At 44.6% G+C, this 19,812-nt stretch overlaps 1 protein-coding gene and 1 pseudogene across 1 annotated transcript; both read right to left on the bottom strand.

Moving 5' to 3' along the window:
- Positions 1-2,247: 2,247 nt before the first annotated feature.
- Positions 2,248-9,368, bottom strand: LOC106563629 (pyruvate dehydrogenase (acetyl-transferring) kinase isozyme 3, mitochondrial-like; annotated as a pseudogene).
- A 3,616-nt stretch (positions 9,369-12,984) lies between these two features.
- On the bottom strand, positions 12,985-18,996 carry LOC106563633 (organic solute transporter subunit alpha). The gene is made up of 8 exons (XM_014129388.2): positions 18,705-18,996; positions 17,318-17,469; positions 16,290-16,363; positions 15,324-15,482; positions 14,834-14,945; positions 14,534-14,680; positions 14,212-14,317; positions 12,985-13,590 (listed from the first exon to the last, which is right to left on the bottom strand). Exons 1-8 carry the CDS (start codon positions 18,784-18,786, stop codon positions 13,424-13,426), a joined length of 999 nt encoding a protein of 332 aa, XP_013984863.1. The 5' UTR covers positions 18,787-18,996; the 3' UTR covers positions 12,985-13,423.
- Positions 18,997-19,812: the final 816 nt, after the last annotated feature.

The raw sequence follows: 19,812 nt of genomic DNA, 5'->3' as shown, positions 1-19,812 counted from the left end.
TCTCTGTCCCCTATCCTCCAGGCCGGCTCGGTCCTCCCCTCCTGCTCCATGGCTCGACGACTCACTATGAGCTCACAGAACAGGGCTCCGGGCAGCCGAGCGGAAATGGAGGAAAACTCGCCTCCCTGCGGACCTGGCATCCTTTCACTCCCTCCTCTCTACATTCTCCTCTTCTGTCTCTGCTGCTAAAGCCACTTTCTACCACTCTAAATTCCAAGCATCTGCCTCTAACCCTAGGAAGCTCTTTGCTACCTTCTCCTCCCTCCTGAATCCTCCCCCCCCTCCTCCCTCTTCGTCAACCATTTTGAAAAGAAGGTTGACGATATCCGATCCTCGTTTGCTAAGTCAAACGACACCGCTGGTCCTGCTCACACTGCCCTACCCTGTGCTTTGACCTCTTTCTCCCCTCTCTCTCCAGATGAAATCTCGCGTCTTGTGACGGCCGGCCGCCCAACAACCTGCCCACTTGACCCTATCCCCTCCTCTCTTCTCCAGACCATTTCCGGAGACCTTCTCCCCTTCCTCACCTTGCTCATCAACTCATCCTTGACCGCTGGCTACGTCCCTTCCGTCTTCAAGAGAGCGAGAGTTGCACCCCTTCTGAAAAACCTACACTCGATCCCTCCGATGTCAACAACTACAGACCAGTATCCCTTCTTTCTTTTCTCTCCAAAACTCTTGAACTAGCCTTCCCCGTAGCTCAGTTGGTAGAGCATGGTGTTTGCAACGCCAGGGTTGTGGGTTCGTTTCCCACGGGGGGCCAAGTACGAAGAAGAAAAAAAAAAAAAATTGTATGAAAATGAAATGTATGCGTTCACTACTGTAAGTCGCTCTGGATAAGAGCGTCTGCTAAATGACTAAAATGTAAAAAATGTAAAATGTCCTTGGCCAGCTCTCCTGCTATCTCTCTCAGAATGACCTTCTTGATCCTAATCAGTCAGGTTTCAAGACTGGGCATTCAAATGAGACTGCTCTTCTCTGTGTCACGGAGGCTCTCCGCACTGCTAAAGCTAACTCTCTCTCCTCTGCTCTCATCCTTCTAGACCTATCTGCTGCCTTTGATACTGTGAACCATCAGATCCTCCTCTCCACCCTCTCCGAGTTGGGCATCTCCGGCGCGGCCCACGCTTGGATTGCGTCCTACCTGACAGGTCGCTCCTACCAGGTGGCATGGCGAGAATCTGTCTCCGCACCACGCGCTCTCACCACTGGTGTCCCCCAGGGCTCTGTTCTAGGCCCTCTCCTATTCTCGCTATACACCAAGTCACTTGGCTCTGTCATATCCTCACATGGTCTCTCCTATCATTGCTATGCAGACGACACACAATTAATCTTCTCCTTTCCCCCTTCTGATAACCAGGCGGCGAATCGCATCTCTGCATGTCTGTCAGACATATCAGTGTGGATGACGGATCACCAGCTCAAGCTGAACCTCGGCAAGACGGAGCTGCTCTTCCTCCCGGGGAAGGACTGCCCGTTCCATGATCTCGCCATCACGGTTGACAACTCCCTTGTGTCCTCCTCCCAGAGTGCTAAGAACCTTGGCGTGATCCTGGACAACACCCTGTCGTTCTCCACTAACATCAAGGCGGTGACCCGATCCTGTAGGTTCATGCTCTACAACATTCGCAGAGTACGACCCTGCCTCACACAGGAAGCGGCGCAGGTCCTAATCCAGGCACTTGTCATCTCCCGTCTGGATTACTGCAACTCGCTGTTGGCTGGGCTCCCTGCCTGTGCCATTAAACCCCTACAACTCATCCAGAACGCCGCAGCCCGTCTGGTGTTCAACCTTCCCAAGTTCTCTCACGTCACCCCGATCCTCCGCTCTCTCCACTGGCTTCCAGTTGAAGCTCGCATCCGCTACAAGACCATGGTGATTGCCTACGGAGCTGTGAAGGGAACGGCACCTCCATACCTTCAGGCTCTGATCAGTCCCTACACCCAAAGAAGGGCACTGCGTTCATCCACCTCTGGCCTGCTCGCCTCCCTACCTCTGCGGAAGCACAGTTCCCGCTCAGTCCAGTCAAAACTGTTCGCTGCTCTGGCACCCCAATGGTGGAACAAGCTCCCTCACGACGCCAGGACAGCGGAGTCAATCACCACCTTCCGGAGACACCTGAAACCCCACCTCTTTAAGGAATACCTAGGATAGGATAAAGTAATCCTTCTAACCCCCCCCCTTAAAAGATTTAGATGCACTATTGTAAAGTGGTTGTTCCACTGGATATCATAAGGTGAATGCACCAATTTGTAAGTCGCTCTGGATAAGAGCGTCTGCTAAATGACTTAAATGTAATGTAAATGTAAATAAATACCACTCACCTTGAAGAGATCAACCAGCATATGGAACAGGTGAGATAGCACATAAACCACCCGGATAGCCTTGGAAGGGTCCTTGGCTGAGAAAAGAGGGACATGTATGATTATGGGAAATATAGCCAATCAATATTTATCAATCATCCTCTACTCCTATATCATTACAGTAGTCATGTTTCATGCAATATCACATGGAATAGATATTCATTGGATCTGCTGCATCTCCTGCTGACATTTGCAGTTTCAGACAGAAGCCAATGGGAAACTCTAAGATGAGTTGAAAAGAATAGGGAGGCCTGGTCGACCTGATGAAGATCCGGTTCAGATCGAAGCGGTGTCTATAAAGCAGTTAATTGGGAGCATAAACAGTGTTCGGGCCTTCCTGTTCTTTTCAGGTATTCTTTATTAGCCCAGCACCTATGTTTTTAAGGATGTGCGTACGAACACAAACTTTTCTAGAATCTCTAAGAATAGGCTAACTTTCCATTCCAGATTACTTTTCCATTCCAGCTAATAAACCTGCCACATCCTAACCAAGAGCATAGCTTATACTCAGACATTTACAATATAGGCACCAGTGCCTTCTATCTTACCAATATTGCATCATAAATGCATACATATCTATAATTAGTTTATAATGCATATTGCTCAGTGTTATTAATTACATTGAAGCATACAATTATACTCTTCTGTCTTCAGCTCAGGGGCAACCCTGTAGTACTGCTCACAGAGTATCTTAGCTGTCTCACAGGCATCTGCAGAACATTGGGGAAATAGTCATGACATTTACATGTGACATTTTTGATCAGTCCCTACACCCAAAGAAGGGCACTGCGTTCATCCACCTCTGGCCTGCTCGCCTCCCTACCTCTGCGGAAGCACAGTTCCCGCTCAGCCCAGTCAAAACTGTTCGCTGCTCTGGCACCCCAATGGTGGAACAAGCTCCCTCACGACGCCAGGACAGCGGAGTCAATCACCACCTTCCAGAGACACCTGAAACCCCACCTCTTTAAGGAATACCTGGGATAGGATTAAGTAATCCTTCTAACTCCCCCCCCCTAAAACGATATAAATGTACTATTGTAAAGTGGTTGTTCCACTGGATATCATAAGGTGAATGCACCAATTTGTAAGTCGCTCTGGATAAGAGCGTCTGCTAAATGACGTAAATGTAAAATGTAAATTTTTGCCATTTAGCAGATGCTCTTATCCAGAGCGACTTACAGAAGAAATTAACGTTAAGTGCCTTGCTCAAGGGCACGTCGACAGATGTTCACCTTGTCGGCTCGGGGATTCGAACAAACAACCTTTCGGTTACTGGCCCAATGCTCTTAACGGCTAGGTTATCTGCTGCCCTGAAGCAGCAGGACATTGGGTAAATAGTCATGAAGCAGCAGAACATTGGGTAGATAGTCATAAAGCAGCAGAACATTGGGTAGATAGTCATGAAGCAGCGGGACATTGGGTAAATAGTCATGAAGCAGCAGAACATTGGGTAAATAGTCATGAAGCAGCGGGACATTGGGTAAATAGTCATGAAGCAGCAGAATATTGGGTAAATAGTCATGAAGCAGCAGGACATTGGGTAAATAGTTATGAAGCAGCAGAACATTGGGTAAATAATCATGAAGCAGCAGAACATTTGGTAAATAGTCATGAAGCAGCAGAACATTGAGTAAATAGTCATGAAGCAGCGGGACATTGGGTAAATAGTCATGAAGCAGCAGGACATTGGGTAAATAGTCATGAAGCAGCAGAACATTGGGTAAATAGTCATGAAGCAGCGGGACATTGGGTAAATAGTCATGAAGCAGCAGGACATTGGGTAAATAGTCATGAAGCAGCAGAACATTGGGTAAATAGTCACGAAGCAGCAGGACATTGGGTAAATAGTCACGAAGCAGCAGAACATTGGGTAAATAGTCATGAAGCAGCAGGACATTGGGTAAATAGTCATGAAGCAGCAGAACATTGGGTAAATAGTCACAAATCAACAGAACATTGAGTAAATAGTCACAAATCAACAGAACATTGGGTACATAGTCATGAAGCAGCAGGACATTGGGTAAATAGTCATGAAGCAGCAAAACTGTCACGGGTGTCGTAGGGTGTAGACCAAAACGCAGCGTGAAAATGTATACTCATCTTCTTTTTATTTGTGAAGAAGGAAAACACAAACAACGTATACAAAAAACAAACGAACTAGACAGTCTCGTCAGGCATACAGCAAAACAAGAAACAATCTCCCACCCCAAACCATATAAACCAAATACCCCCTCTACATGAACACATACACAAACACACCCTGAACCACAAAACAAATACCCCCTGCCACGTCCTGACCAAACTATAAGAACAAATAACCCCTTTACTGGTCAGGACGTGACAGTACCCCCCCCCTACAAAAAAAAAAAAAACGACAAAAATAAACCCCTATACTAAAGGAAGGGAAGGGAGGGTGGCTGCCGTCACCGACGGCTCCTGTGCTACACCCCCCCCCCCTCCCCAAACCTCCTACAGTGGAGGTGGCTAAGGCTCAGGCCTTAATCCCCTACCTGACCAAACCACCCCCACTGCATACCTCTGCCTGAGGCCAGTCACTGAAGACCCTGGACTGTACTCTGGAAGCTCCGGACTGTAGGGCGACTCTAGGAGCTCCGGACCGTAGGACGACTCTGGGAGCTCCGGGCCGTAGGACGACTCTGGGAGCTCCGGACTGTTGGACGACTCTGGGAGCTCCGGGCCGTAGGACGACTCTGGGAGCTCCGGACTGCAGGACGACTCTGGGAGCTCCGGACTGCAGGACGACTCTGGGAGCTCCGGACAGTGGGCCGTCTCTCCTGGTTCCGGACAGTGGGCCGTCTCTCCTGGTTCGGGACAGTGGGCCGTCTCTCCTGGTTCCGGACAGTGGGCCGTCTCTCTTGGTTCCGGACAGTGGGTCGTCTCTCTTGGTTCCGGACAGTCTGGACGAGGCACTGTTGCCGGACACTCTGGACGAGGCACTATTGCCGGAAGTTCTGGACGAGGCACTGTTGCCGGAAGTTCTGGACGAGGCACTGTTACCGGACACTCTGGACGAGGCACTGTCGTTGGAAGCTCGGACTAGGCTGACGCACTGGAAGCCTGATGCGTGGGGCTGGTACTGGAGGTATCAGACTAGGGACACGCACCCCAAGGCTAGTGCGAGGAGCGGGAACAGGACGTACTGGACTGGACTGACGCACTGGAAGCCCAGTGCGTGGTGCTGGCTTAGGAGACGCCAGACTAGGGACACGCACACCAAGGCTAGTGCGAGGAGCGGGAACAGGACGTACTGGACTGGGCTGACACACTGGAAGCCTGGTGCGTGGTGCTGGTACTGGAGGTATCAGACTGGAGACACGCACTTCAGGGCTAGTGGGAGGAGCAGGATACACTGGACCGTAGAGGCGCACTGGCAGTCTCGAGCGCAGGACTGGCACCGCCTGTACTGGCTGGGTGCCCAATTCCCCCTGGCAAATGCGGGGCGCTGGCACTGCTCACACCGGCCTGAAGATACTTGGCCTCGCCACAGTACGCATTAACCCAAAGCACGGGACCTGTCCAGTCAAAGGTTGCTTAACAAAAGCACGGGGATTTGGTTTGGGGCTTAATCCTCGCCCAGCCAAACTACCCGTGTGCCCCCCCCAACATTTTTTCTTGGGGCTGCCTCTCCGGTTTGAATGCCAACCGTGTTCCCCTGTAACATTCCCGGTCCTCTTTCGCCTTCCTCCATGGGCCCACTCCGGCTTTAATCTCCTCCCAGGTCCATGACTCCCGACAGTCCATCTGTTGCTGCTCCCTCCTCCGCTGCTTGGTCCGTGTTGGGTGGGAGATTCTGTCACGAGTGTCGTAGGGTGTAGACCAAAACGCAGCAGGAAAATGTATACTCATCTTCTTTTTATTTGTGAAGAAGGAAAAACACAAACAACGTATACAAAAAACAAACGAACTAGACAGTCTTGTCAGGCATACAGCAAAACAAGAAACAATCTCCCACCCCAAACCATATAAACCAAATACCCCCTCTACATGAACACATACACAAACACACCCTGAACCACAAAAACAAATACCCCCTGCCACGTCCTGACCAAACTATAAGAACAAATAACCCCTTTACTGGTCAGGACGTGACAAGGACACTGGGTAAATAGTCAAGAAGCAGCAGGACAGACACACAGAAGACTTACAGTGTGTGGCATTGTGTTCAACATTGATCAACCTGAGGGTGTACACAACATAGATCCTTCATTGAATACTAATTCAATAAGTTGCTTACCAGATGCAGCCTGACTCAAAGTTACCATTTGACAAAGATTATGATCAATTGAATTTAATTCTGCTCACCTTTCACCACCTCAGGGATGTTGCAGGTAGGATCAATACTTCCAATGTGCTTGGGATGGGAGGTGGTTCTGTCATCACCAAAAATGAGTGCTGTAACACAAAATATCATCTTATCAAGATCTTCATCAACATCCACTATAAGTCATAACATCCACTATAAGTCATTACATCCACTGTAAGTCATAACATCCACTGTAAGTCATGACATCCACTGTAAGTCATGACATCCACTGTAAGTCATAACATCCACTGTAAGTCATGACATCCACTGTAAGTCATGACATCCACTGTAAGTCATAACATCCACTGTAAGTCATGACATCCACTGTAAGTCATGACATCCACTATAAGTCATAACATCCACTATAAGTCATAACATCCACTGTAAGTCATGACATCCACTGTAAGTCATGACATCCACTATAAGTCATAACATCCACTGTAAGTCATAACATCCACTGTAAGTCATGACATCCACTGTAAGTCATGACATCCACTATAAGTGATAACATCCACTATAAGTCATAACATCCACTGTAAGTCATGACATCCACTGTAAATCATAACATCCACTATAAGTCATACACATGTACGATTTTAGACTGAACTTCTGACACGCATATATAAAAAGCCCACAGTACTGTACATGCTTATTGGCTGGTGATGTGTACTTACTGTGCTGGTTGATGAGCATGCGGAAGGATATCCTGTCGGTGTTGAAGCGATCCAGAAAGTATTCAATTAATCAATAAAATGTATTTATAAAGCCCTTTTTACATCAGCAGATGTCACAGTGTTATACAGAAACCCAGCCTAAAACCCCAAACAGCAAGCAACGCAGATGTAGAAGCGTTGCTACTGATGAAAGGTCAAAGCCAAACTTCTGCTTGTACTCTATGACACACTGAGCCATGGTGGGGACCACGTCATTGTGCCCGTTATGGATTTTGACCAGGATGTTTAGAAAGCTGTTACAGAGAAATATGGTGTGAGGACCCTCAGAGGTCTCTGTGCTGGTGAAGATGTGGTGGGTGCCTGGTGTCACTGTGTACATGTCAACTTACTCGCTGGACACCTTGTGCTCATAGTCCAGCAGCTCCCCAAAGCTCTTGATGTACCTGATATTTTGCTTATTTATACAACTGTGCTTCGTCTAATACCAGAACCGAATGTACATGGTGCAAGTAATCAATGCCGTTTGAGATTCTGCGCAGATTATTACAGCAATTGTGAAGATCTCCACAGACCTGCAATGACCTATGCACGCTATCTTGAACATGCACACTTTATATGATTACACAAGAAGAAATGTATAGTTACAGTAACCTCAAAATGTGGCCATGGATGTGTTACTCATTTTAAGGTTGAATAAATACTGTTACATTAGTTTGTAAGATGGCCTTAACTTTAGGCTATTTACTGTATTGAAAAAGTTATATTGAATTGTGTTTGGTTGGAAACCCAACCAAATATCAACATTTAAAGGAGCTGCATCTACTGCTTGGTTAGTTCCATCTGAGCCACTGGCTTCATCCCATTCTTTAACTTTTATTTTGGGTTGGAGATGTGAATCCAACATACAGTATAATTTATTAATTTGTCGACAAGTTAATAGGCTATATTGTATTTCAAAAGTGATATTGAGTTTAATTCTAGTTTATATAAATGTAATACCTACATGCTTCAAGCAGACCACAATAGTCCCTGTGCCCAAGAATGCCAAGGTAACATAGTGTAGCACTCACATCTGTAGCCATGAAATGCTTTGTTCAACAGCATCATCCCAGACACCCTGGACCCACTCCAATTCGCATACCACCCCAACAGATCCACAGATGATGCAATGTCTATTGCATCTCCACACTGCCCTTTCCCACTTGGACAAAAGATACACATACATGAGAATGCTGTTCACTGACTACAGCTCAGCATTCAACACCATAGTGCCATCCAAGCTCATCACTAAGCTAAGGACCCTGGGACTGAACATCTCCCTCTGCAATTGTATCCTGGACTTCCTGATGGGATGGCCTCATGTGGTAAGGGTAGGTAACAACACATCCGCCGCCACGCTAATCCTCAACACGGGGGCCCCTCAGGGGTCCGTGCTTAGTCCCCTTCTGTACTCCTTGTTCACCCACAACTGTGTGGTAGCGCATGACTCCAACATAATCATTAAGTTTGCAGACGACACAAAGGTTGTAGGTCTGATCACCGGCAATGATGAGACAGCCTATAGGGAGGTCAGAGACCTGGCAGTGTGGTGCCAGGACAACAACTTCTCCCTCAACATCAGCAAGACAAAGGAGCTGATCGTGCACTACGTAAAATGGAGGGCCGAGTATGCCCAATTCACATCAATGGGGATGTAGTGGAGTGGGTTGATAGCTTCATGTTCCTCTGTGTCTACATCACTAAGGATCTATCATGGTCCAAACACACCAACACAGTTGTGAAGAGGGCACGACAATGCCTCTTCCCCCTCAGGAGGCTGAAAAGATTTTGGCATGGCCCATCAGATCCTCTAAAAGTTCTATAGCTACACCATTGAGAGCATCTTGATTGGCTGCATCACCGCTTGGTAAGGCAACTACCTGGCATCCGACCACAAGGCGTAACAGAGGGAGGGTAGTGCATACGGCACAGTACATTGACCCAAGATGCCATTCTGTTACCGTCATTCTGTCACCCGGTGTGCCAAAAGAGATTTTTTCAAACTCAGAATGTCATGTCATAGCTGGGTCATGTCACCCATTCTTTCTGCAGACATCTTTGAATCTAAATTCAGAGTAGATATTTAACAGAGTTTTTGGAAAACGTGGTCACATAAAAAACTGAGGGAGATTATGAATGGCATTCTACCAAACTTTACATTGATACTGTTCCTCAAGTAAATGTGTTTTAGTGACATTTTTAGTGGCAATTGTTAAAAATATACTTTTTTTAAGTGAAAAAGTGGGTCTCAGCATCACTCTATTATCGTGGAACTGCCATAGAGTAAAAGCCACCCGTCTTATTTTCAACACAGTGGCAACCCTATAGCATATCTGTGTCCATGATATTCAAACTCTTGCAGAACTTCTTTCTATACTCACCGAAGTCCAATTGCTTGATAGACCTTGACGAGGGAGAATAATATGATATTATTTGAGGTTTCGATGTGACCCAAGAAAGGAATAGTAACTGAATTAAATATCTTCATGAAGTGCTTTGAGAGGCCAGTTAAGGATCATATCATCTCTACCTTACCTGACACCATGTTACATCTGCCCCTGCCACGCCCTCTACTTCTCATCCTGTGTCTCCCTAACCTGCCACTCCCCCAGTGCTCTCTCCTTGTCTCTGTGTGGGTGTATCTGATTGTGTGAGTGGAGACAGATGTGCTGGAGTCAGAGCAGATCCCCACCAGCTGCAACATGTTCCATAATCAAGACCTCTACAAACACTCAGCCCTGCCACTTCCACGCTGCCAGATCGTAGCCTCTGCTCTGTCAGTCGGCATTTCAAGCCGTTTGTTCCTGCATAGATCTTGTTATCCTGTAGTGCCTGTTTCCCTAGCCTGACGCTGCTTTTGTCTGCTACAGTTCCGTCCGCTCTGACTCTGGTCATCAGTCCCTCGTCTCGTCAGTCCTGCTTCCCTGCCCTGGACCCCCGCTGTGTGGCCACACACACCTCCAACTCAATCATCAAGTTTGCATACGACACAACAGTAGTAGGCCTGATTACCAACAATGACAAGACAGCCTACAGGGAGGAGGTGAGGGCCCTAGGAGAGTGGTGCAAGGAAAATAACCTCTCACTCAACGTCAACAAAATACAGGAGCTGATCGTGGACTTCAGGAAACAGCAGAGGGAACATGGCCCTATCCACATCGACAGGAACGCAGTGGAGAAGGTGGAAAGCTTCAAGTTCCTTACCGTACACATCACTGATGATCTGAAATGGTCCACCCACACAGACAGTGTGGTGAAAAAAGTATAACAGCTCCACTTCAACCTCAGGAGGCTGAATACATTTGGCTTATCTAAAACCCTCACAAACTTTTACAGATTGACAATTGAGAGCATCCTGTAGGGTTGTATCACCGCTTGGTACAGCAACTGCACCATTCCACAACCGCATGGCTCTCCAGAGGTTGGTGCGGTCTGCATTTTTGGGGGCAAACTACCTGCCCTTCAGGACACCTACAGCACCCGAGCACCTGTCCTTTGGTCTGATGAGTCCAAATTTGAGATTTTTGGTTCCAACCGCCATGTCTTTGTGAGACGCAGAGTAGATGAAAGGATGATCTCCGCATGTGTGGTTCCCACCGTGAAGCATGGAGGAGGAGTTGTGATGGTGTGGGGGTGCTTTGCTGGTGACGCTGTTACTGACTTATTTAGAATTCAAGGCACATTTAACCAGCATGACTCCCACAGCATTCTGCAGCGATACGCTATCCCATCTGGTTTGTGCTTAGTGGGACTATCATTTGTTTTTCAACAGGACAATGAGCCAAAACACACCTCCAGGCTGTAAGGGCTATTTGACCAAGGAGAGTGATCACCCAACCTCAACCCAATTGAGATGGTTCGGGATGATTTGGACCGCACAATGAAGGAAAAGCAGCCAATACAATTCAAGTGCCCAGCATATGTGAAGCTGGTTGAGAGAATGCCAAGAGTGTGCAAAGCTGTCATCAAGGCAAAGGATGGTGTTACGTCCGTTGTTGGAATGAGACCAAGGTGCAGCGTGGTAGGCGTACATTTTCTTTTATTAACAATGACACCGGGAAAAACAACAAAATACAAAAACGAACGTAAAGCTATATGCAGTGCAGAACGCAACTACACACAAACAAGATCCCACAATCACAGGTGGGAAAAAGTATGATCCCCCAATCAGAGACAACGATAAACAGCTGCCTCTGATTGGGAACCATACTAGGCCAACAAAGAAATAGAAACATAGATATGCCCACCCAAGTCACACCCTGACCTAACAAAATAGAGAATAAAAAAGGCTCTAAGGTCAGGGCGTGTGTAACGACTGTCGTAGAGAGGGGACTAAGATGCAGCGTGGCACGTGTTCATGATCTTTTATTAGAATCAAACAAACACTCGAACAAAATAACAAAGGGAAAACGAAAGCTACAGTTCTGTCAGGTACAGAAAACTAAACAGAAAACAACTACCCACAAACACAGGTGGGAAAAGGCTGCCTAAGTATGATTCCTAATCAGAGACAACGATAGACAGCTGCCTCTGATTAGGAACCATACTCGGCCCAAAACAAAGAAATACAAAACATAGAATGCCCACCCCACACCCTGACCTAACAAAATAGAGAAATAAACCGTCTCTCTCAGGTCAGGGCGTGACAGCGTGACAGATGGCTACTTTGAAGAATCTAAAATATATTTTGATTTGTTTAACACTTTTTTGGTTACCAAATGATTCCATATGTATTATTTCATAGTTTTGATGTCTTCACTATTATTCTACAATGTAGAAAATAGTAAAAACTACCATAAATTCCGGACTATAAGCCGCAACATTTTTCCCACGCTTTGAACCTCGCGGCTTAAACAATGACACGGCTAGTATATGGATTTTTCCCGCTTTCAATTTTTTTTTCAACAACAAAACACATTCTGTGACGTGCTCAGTTTTTTGGCGGCATGAAGCTTTCATTAGACCAATGAAATTGCCGAACGGGTTAAGGTCAAACAACTTTTTTGTTTACTGTTTAGATTCAATCGAGCGCTCTCAAACTTCCCATCATTCTGATTACGGTAGTCATTTTGTCACCCTCATCATGGCAAAGACACGGAGAAATGCATATGATGCAGCTTTCAAGTTGAAGGCGATTGATCTGGTTGTTGGAAAAGGAAATAGAGCTGCTGCACGGGAGCTTGGTCTTAATGAGTCGATGATAAGACGTTGGAAACAGCAGCGTGAGGAATTGACTCAGTGCAAAAAGACAACTAAAGCTTACTGCTAATTTTTATTTTTTGTTACAAGCCGTGTTTCGTTAAAGCCTATTTATTTTTGTTACAAGCCATGTTTCGTTAAAGCCTACTTATTTTTGTTACAAGCCGTGTTTCGTTAAAGCCTGTGTAAAGTTCATTTATTTCAATGTACCGGTAGGCACCTGCGGCTTATAGACATGTGCAGCTTATTTATGTTCAAAAAAAAAAAAACAATTAAATTCAGTGGGTGCGGCTTATATTCAGGTGCGCTTAATAGTCCGGAAATTACGGTACAGAAAAATCCTTGAATGAGTAGATGTGTCCAAACTTTTGACTGAGACTGTAGTTGTAATTCACTATATTTATTGATATGAATACAAAATACATATTTCATACCCCCATTAACCCGCTTTTGTTTATAAACTCCATCTCTTTCCAACTCCCTCACACACCAAACTCCACATAGCCGTGTTGAGAGCTGAGGCAACTTGAGGAAATATGGATGGGACAGACATGTTGTTTGAGGTATATGTTCTAATATTATATTCAGCATAATGCAGGTAAACTTTTAATATACAGTAAGTTTCATCTCATACAAGACTAACCAACAACTAGAACAGCAGAATATACAGTATCACACCATCAAAACAAAATTAATATACAAGTAAAACTATAGTGTAAATGTTTGGTAGAGAGTCCCTCTCTCTCTCTCCCTCTCTTTAACGCACACACGCACACTCATGCAAACACACACACCACTCTGCCTCTCACTTCAGCCCAATCTCTCAGACAGTGTGCTCGCCCTGTGGGGCCTGCAGGCTGATCTTGCTGTTCTGGTCGTTGTCGGTCTCGTGGGGGTCGGTGGGAAGAGAGTCATAGGTGCGGCGGTACAACGCCCGGGTCACCAGGGTAACGATGAACATCTCCACGATCATTAGCTGCTGACTCAACACTGCAGACAGACACATAGACACACACACAGACAGACCAGACACACACACAGACAGACCACACACACAGACAGACCAGACAGACAGACATATAGACAGACCAGACACACAGACAGGCCAGACAGACACATAGACACACACACAGACAGACCAGACAGAAAGACAGACCAGACAGACAGACACATAGGCACACACACAGACAGACCAGACAGACAGACCAGACAGACAGACAGACAGACAGACAGACAGACAGACAGACAGACAGACAGACAGACAGACAGACAGACAGACAGACAGACAGACAGACAGACAGACAGACAGACAGACAGACAGACAGACAGACAGACAGACAGACACATAGACACACACACAGACAGACCAGACAGAAAGACAGACCAGACAGAAAGACAGACAGATAGACAGACAGACAGACAGACAGACAGACAGACAGACAGACAGACAGACAGACAGACAGACAGACAGACAGACAGACAGACAGACAGACAGACAGACAGACAGACAGACAGACAGACAGACAGACAGACAGGGTTGGTGGACATGGACTTCATATTGATCAAGTAATGGCTCTCGTTTGGCTGGTTTGGAGCTATTCTGTCACTTACTGGTGCCACGGGCACTAGAGGAGAAGGGCGGAGAGCAGGCGATGGTTCCATCCAAGGCCAGGATGTTAATGATGGCCGTCTGCAGCTGACTGAGCACCAGCACCAACTATGGACACATGACCAGCGACATCATGGAGATGCATAGAATATTGGGATGCAGAAATGGACACCGCCATACTGAATCAGACACTACACAATATTCCTAAAAACTCAAGGGTCAAGGACTAAGGAAATGACAGAAGCTGATGTAATTTCACCAATGGCATTGAGCAGGCAGTTCCTGGACTATCTGGTTTGTGCAGTAGGACATGGTCAGACTCACCTGGTACATGGCATATTTAGGTATGATCTTGATGCTGCGCAGTGTGTTGCATATGTTCATGAACATGATGGCGACAGGCCAGAGGGAGATGATGGTGAGAACACCTATAAATGGGTTGATCCAAATAGCTGTGCCTGTGATCTCCAGCTAAACACCGAGACATGGAGAAAGGTTAAAGAGGGTAGGCATTGAATAGTGGACATCAATGGAATGACACCAAGCTCAGTTCGAAGCTAAGATGTAAAGGGGATGTTTGTTGTTGCTGAGAAGATTTTCACAGAAAGGAGGACAGTTACTTACATCAGAAAGATCAAAGTTGCCGTTGGTCCACAATATTATGGACAGAATTGAGAGGACTGTCCTTAAGATAGCATACTGAAGAGCCCCCAGCTTCAGCCAGAATAACATGCAACTGAATGAAAACAGACCAGAGTTATTAATATGTTCTAACTACTTGTGTTAAACATTACCAACACAAAGAATCTTCTGGCCCAAGTGTGACCTGAGTATGAATCATCATCCCACTGGTCACAGATGTCATCTAGTTTTGACTTACATTTGGATTACTTGTCAACTAAGATGAATTCTATGTGAAATCGACAAAAAAGGTCACCATGTCATTAGATTTAAGCAAAAATTTGTGTGAAAAAAATACAAAATACCCTTACGTTGATGATTTTTTTCAAATTCAATCAGTTTTCCACATCATCACATTGATATTTTTGGGATGAAATGACATGGAAACAACGTTGATTAAACCAGTTTTTTCCCAGTGTGTTGTTCATGTTACCGTGTGACCGGAACGCGTGGCAAGCAGGGACAGCAGCAGCAGCAGGGTCCTACACTGATATTGAAGGTTTTCTGGGCATTGTTCTTCAGAAAGGCCTCACTACCCCCACTCTCCTCTATCATCAGAACCAAGATCTTATACACCACCACTGCAAAGTACCTATAGAGAAAAGGAGAGGGTTTACTTGTAAATTGTTAGATACATTGTACACACATAACAAGTGTGTGTCACCAGCCTTAAAAACCAGTTAGTCTGCCCACTCAACTTTTGTTTGTGTCCCAAAAAAGTTTGTTTGTGCTTGTTTGTGTCATTTCCTGTATTTTCCCCTTCCAGCTCTCTGAGGATGTGGGATGATATCTGATCTGCTGCATAGCACGATTTACATTTAAAGGACATTTAAAGGCAATGTTCCCGCATTTGCGGAGGCTGCATTTACGGTAAATGCTAAATTACAATTGTGCTATACCACTCAATTTAAATCGTGCTATAGTACGGATCTTCTGCGATAGGGATTGAGCCCTTATGCCAACCAGATGCATATGAGTATTGTTTTGCCAAATGTCTAGCCTGCGTTTTCTGTACTTGATGCACATGCTTTGCTTTTCAACTAGCTAAAAATGTAATTACCTTAATTTTTTCTTCCTAGGCTCCCAGCTCTCTGGGGATGATCTCTAACACGGTGTAATGATTAAGCGAGTGGTTAAACTGTGGTCACATAGTTGAGTGCATTCATAAAAAGCCTCCTCCCGTTTATGTCAGTACTCCTTGCTATGGCTTCCTGTCAGCTCATTACTACAGGTGAAAGAGCACTGCATCTACTTAGTGCAGTATAGTCAAATTGTTTATAAGTTCATAGAAGGGTATGTGAAAGAGAGAGAGAGAGAGAGAGAGAGAGAGAGAGAGAGAGAGAGAGAGAGAGAGAGAGAGAGAGAGTAATAAGTAGTGTGTGGGTGAGAGGAAACTTACGAATTAGAGGTCATATCTGTAAACATGGTAGCCCTTGGTATCCACATCCCAAAACAAGCCATGGTGGCAATGACCTGTGACAGAAACAGAACGTTACTTTTAGTCAAAACATTCATCATCCACATGGTTCTCATTCATATAAAGTGATGAATAAAATACTGTATGATCATAGAATGACAGACATTCTCATTTACAGTTTAGTTAAAAGTTAACGGCCCAGTGCAGTCAAAAATTTGATTATCCTGTGTTTTATTTATATTTCCACACTGACGTTGGAATAATACTGTGAAATTGTGAAAATTATGATAATGCCCTTTTCGTGTAAGAGCTGTTTGAAAAGAACGCCTGAAATTTCAGCCTGTTTTGGTGGGATGGAGTTTTGACCTGCCTGGTCAAAATGTGTTAATATACCAACAAGAAAGACAGTTCCAAATCCCTCTGCCAATAACAGCTCATTTTCAGATTTCCCCTCGCCACTCCCAGACAGTCCCAGCAAAATAAATGTGTTTTGCTAAGAAGCTATTTTTGTTTATTTTTGACCATTTTAATAGAAAACAATCGCGGTAAGGTACTTAATTGTTTCCCAGAAATGATTTGAAATTCAAATAAAAACGGCTGCATTGGACCTTAACACCCAAACAGATGTTTGTGATGTCATCTCTCCATGTAGGCAATCTAGCTATGTATAACCACAGTGATAAACTGCTGTCTCAGTCGCTCGTCAATTCAAATCATATTGTATTTGTCACATGCGCCAAATACAACAGGTGTAGACCTCACAGTGAAAATGCTTACTTACAAGCCCTTAACCAACAATGCAGTTCAAGAAATAGAGTAAATAAAATATTTACTAAATAAACTAAAGTAAAAAATACAATAAAAAGTAACACAATAAAATAACAATAACGAGACAATATACTCATCCAGTCCAGACAGTGTAGCTATAACCACAGAGATACACTGGCAGTACTTATTGCATTCAATTGCATCTGGTGAAGGCTAGCGGAGACAGGGAGCTGACTTCTTACCGGTGCAGCACCATTGACCCACATAATAGTTGTCTTCTTAGGAGACGGGACTTTTCTATAGATAAACACACACTCCTCCAGGTATAGCAGCAGGGACAGCGTAGACATGAGGGTCAGCATGGAGTACAGAGCCACACCGAAGACATCCAGCTCTAGTTAAGGGAGAGAGTAAGGGGATCAGAAGGGAGAGAGAGAGAGAGAGAGAGAGAGAGAGAGAGAGAGAGAGAGAGAGAGGTTGTATAGGTCAGTAGAAGCCCCTGGCAACAACAACCTCTCTTGAGGATAGATCAATACCCTGACAACATCCCCATGGACACAACAGCATTTGTGAAACAGCCTCCAAACCATTTAATTCAGCCTCTTTTGAGGTTGAGTGCTGATGAGATCCCAACAATACTTCACTCCGCCCAGTGAAAATCCAGCTGTCTAAATGTATCCTTGATTAGTTTCATATGGACTGAGATCGAGGCTATCTACAGAAACAATAAACCACCCTTGAAGAGATGTTGACTGAATACAAAGGATGAAAGGCCATGCAAGTTATTTGTCATTCATATCAAATGAGCCATCATTTTTCTCAGAACAGAAAAATGACTTTGGAGAAACCAAACATGCATATCTGTGGCCTACACATGGAGATGTAATGATGGGCAGAGTGAAATGCTGTCCCTCTAATCAGCCTGGATCAGACTGGAGCCTTCCATTTGGAGGACAAATTCATTCAGAATCTATTTTATTGGGCTTGTCTGTGTATCAGAGATTGATTGGTGAACAATAACGTTCGGTTGCCTATCCTGACGTGAAGTTTGTTCTATAGAAAGTATTTGACTCTGATGTGTGCCACAGAAAGTATTTGACTCTAGTCACAAAATTAATGAAATTAGATTTTCGGCACAACACCGGAGACCTGAATACTTACAGAGCTAACACCTGAGCTTTAGCTCAACGGGCTAATAAAGTCTTGTTGTGTGCCAGAGACCCAATCAGTCACATTTCTGCCACGCCAATGGCCACGGTGTAGTTATCACACACATTGGAGAAAATAATGATATAAACTAACTGTCACTTTTAATATAGCCCTACTATATTATCATACTTCTGTAACTTCTGTATCTCCTGTTTTGCGTTGGGATGCTTGACATGTCAGGTACAACTGAATGAAATAAGACCAAGACAGAATTATTATTCATTATTATGATTTGTATTATTTATTTCACATATTAATGAGTATGTTAAGTCAATGAAGTCAGAGAAGCAAAAGAAACAGTCTGCGTCCCAAAAAGTGTTTTGTACAATTCGTAGTGAAATTTGCTTTCAAAATTTCAAAACAACTTTATAATGAAACACTATCTACAAACTGATTGATAAGGTAATCTGGGTAACTCACGCTTTATGACATCGATAGCCAGCGGAGGTTCTTCTAAACAGGTCGGATGGATGGTGCTGTTGAGAGCTTCTTCCATGTCCATAGTCAATTGAAGTCGGTAATGTAAGGACTCGCGCCAGGTTGTGAAAATATGCAGAAAATAAACTACCAGTGATGTATCTCTTGCCCACTGACTGCAGTTATATGAGGTGCGAGGAAGCAGACAGCAATAGATATTGAACTTTCCCCCGCAATTAACTTCTGACTGATGATGAGTAAGTTGTTTGCTCAGTGAATACTGCAGATTTTCCTACTAGTCAATGAGACCACCTTCGCATAGAGAATGGCAGATAACTGTATTTCATTCAAATCTTAGAACTACTGTATTTATTGAGCAACCTTCCTTATCAAGGGGAGCCTAATGACCCACAGTCGGTTCCTGTAACTCTCAGTGGAATTACTTGCCCATAGATTATATTTGATTCAGCACAAGTTTACGTTTCAGGAGAATGAACTTTGATTGGGGTGTATCGTTTCTTGCCAGCCAACATACAGGAATAAAAGGAGTTGGGAAAGCATGCTAGAGTTAAGATATTAACAAATTAATCCAAGTAGAAAATAAATACCCACAGTCAGTCCAATTTCTAGTTTTGATTTCCATTTGCCAACCAGAATTCAACGTGAAATCAACAAAACATTTCACCATGTAATTTGATTTAGGTTAATAGTTGGGTGAAAAAAAGACTAAACCCTTACCTTGATGATTTTTTTCAAATCCAATCAGCTTTCCACGTTGATTCAATGTCGTCACATATATGTTTTTTGTTGAAATCACGTGGAAACTATGTTGATTCAACCAGTTTTTGCCCAGTGGGTATTGTATTGTTCAGCCATGAATCTTAAAAGTTGTGGGTTTACATACAAAGTATCACCTCTCTCTCTCTCTCGTTGATTATCTGGTGCCATTTAATTTCAGCGTTCTGCCAATCGAATTACTGTCTCTCCGTTAATGTCACTATTTCATTGCCTTCACTGTGTTTTTCGTTACTGACCCCATCTGTTGTGTATCTGTGTAACTTTTAGTAATGAAAACATTCACCAGTGGTGTAATGACATGCACTGAGACCAG

Source organism: Salmo salar, chromosome ssa11 (assembly GCF_905237065.1).
Source record: "Salmo salar chromosome ssa11, Ssal_v3.1, whole genome shotgun sequence".
NCBI classification, from domain to species: domain Eukaryota; kingdom Metazoa; phylum Chordata; class Actinopteri; order Salmoniformes; family Salmonidae; genus Salmo; species Salmo salar.
This window is presented reverse-complemented; position numbering and strand designations above follow the sequence as displayed.

What these genes read in the sequence shown, in the direction of transcription:
- LOC106563633 (XM_014129388.2), bottom strand. Translation starts at nt 18,786, where the DNA reads ATGGACATGGAAGAAGCTCTCAACAGCACCATCCATCCGACCTGTTTA. An exon ending in GGCTATCGATGTCATAAAGC is followed by an intron (nt 17,470 to 18,704) that starts GTGAGTTACCCA and finishes TCCCTTAACTAG; the next exon opens with AGCTGGATGTCTTCGGTGTG. An exon ending in GCAACTTTGATCTTTCTGAT is followed by an intron (nt 14,681 to 14,833) that starts GTAAGTAACTGT and finishes CTCGGTGTTTAG; the next exon opens with CTGGAGATCACAGGCACAGC.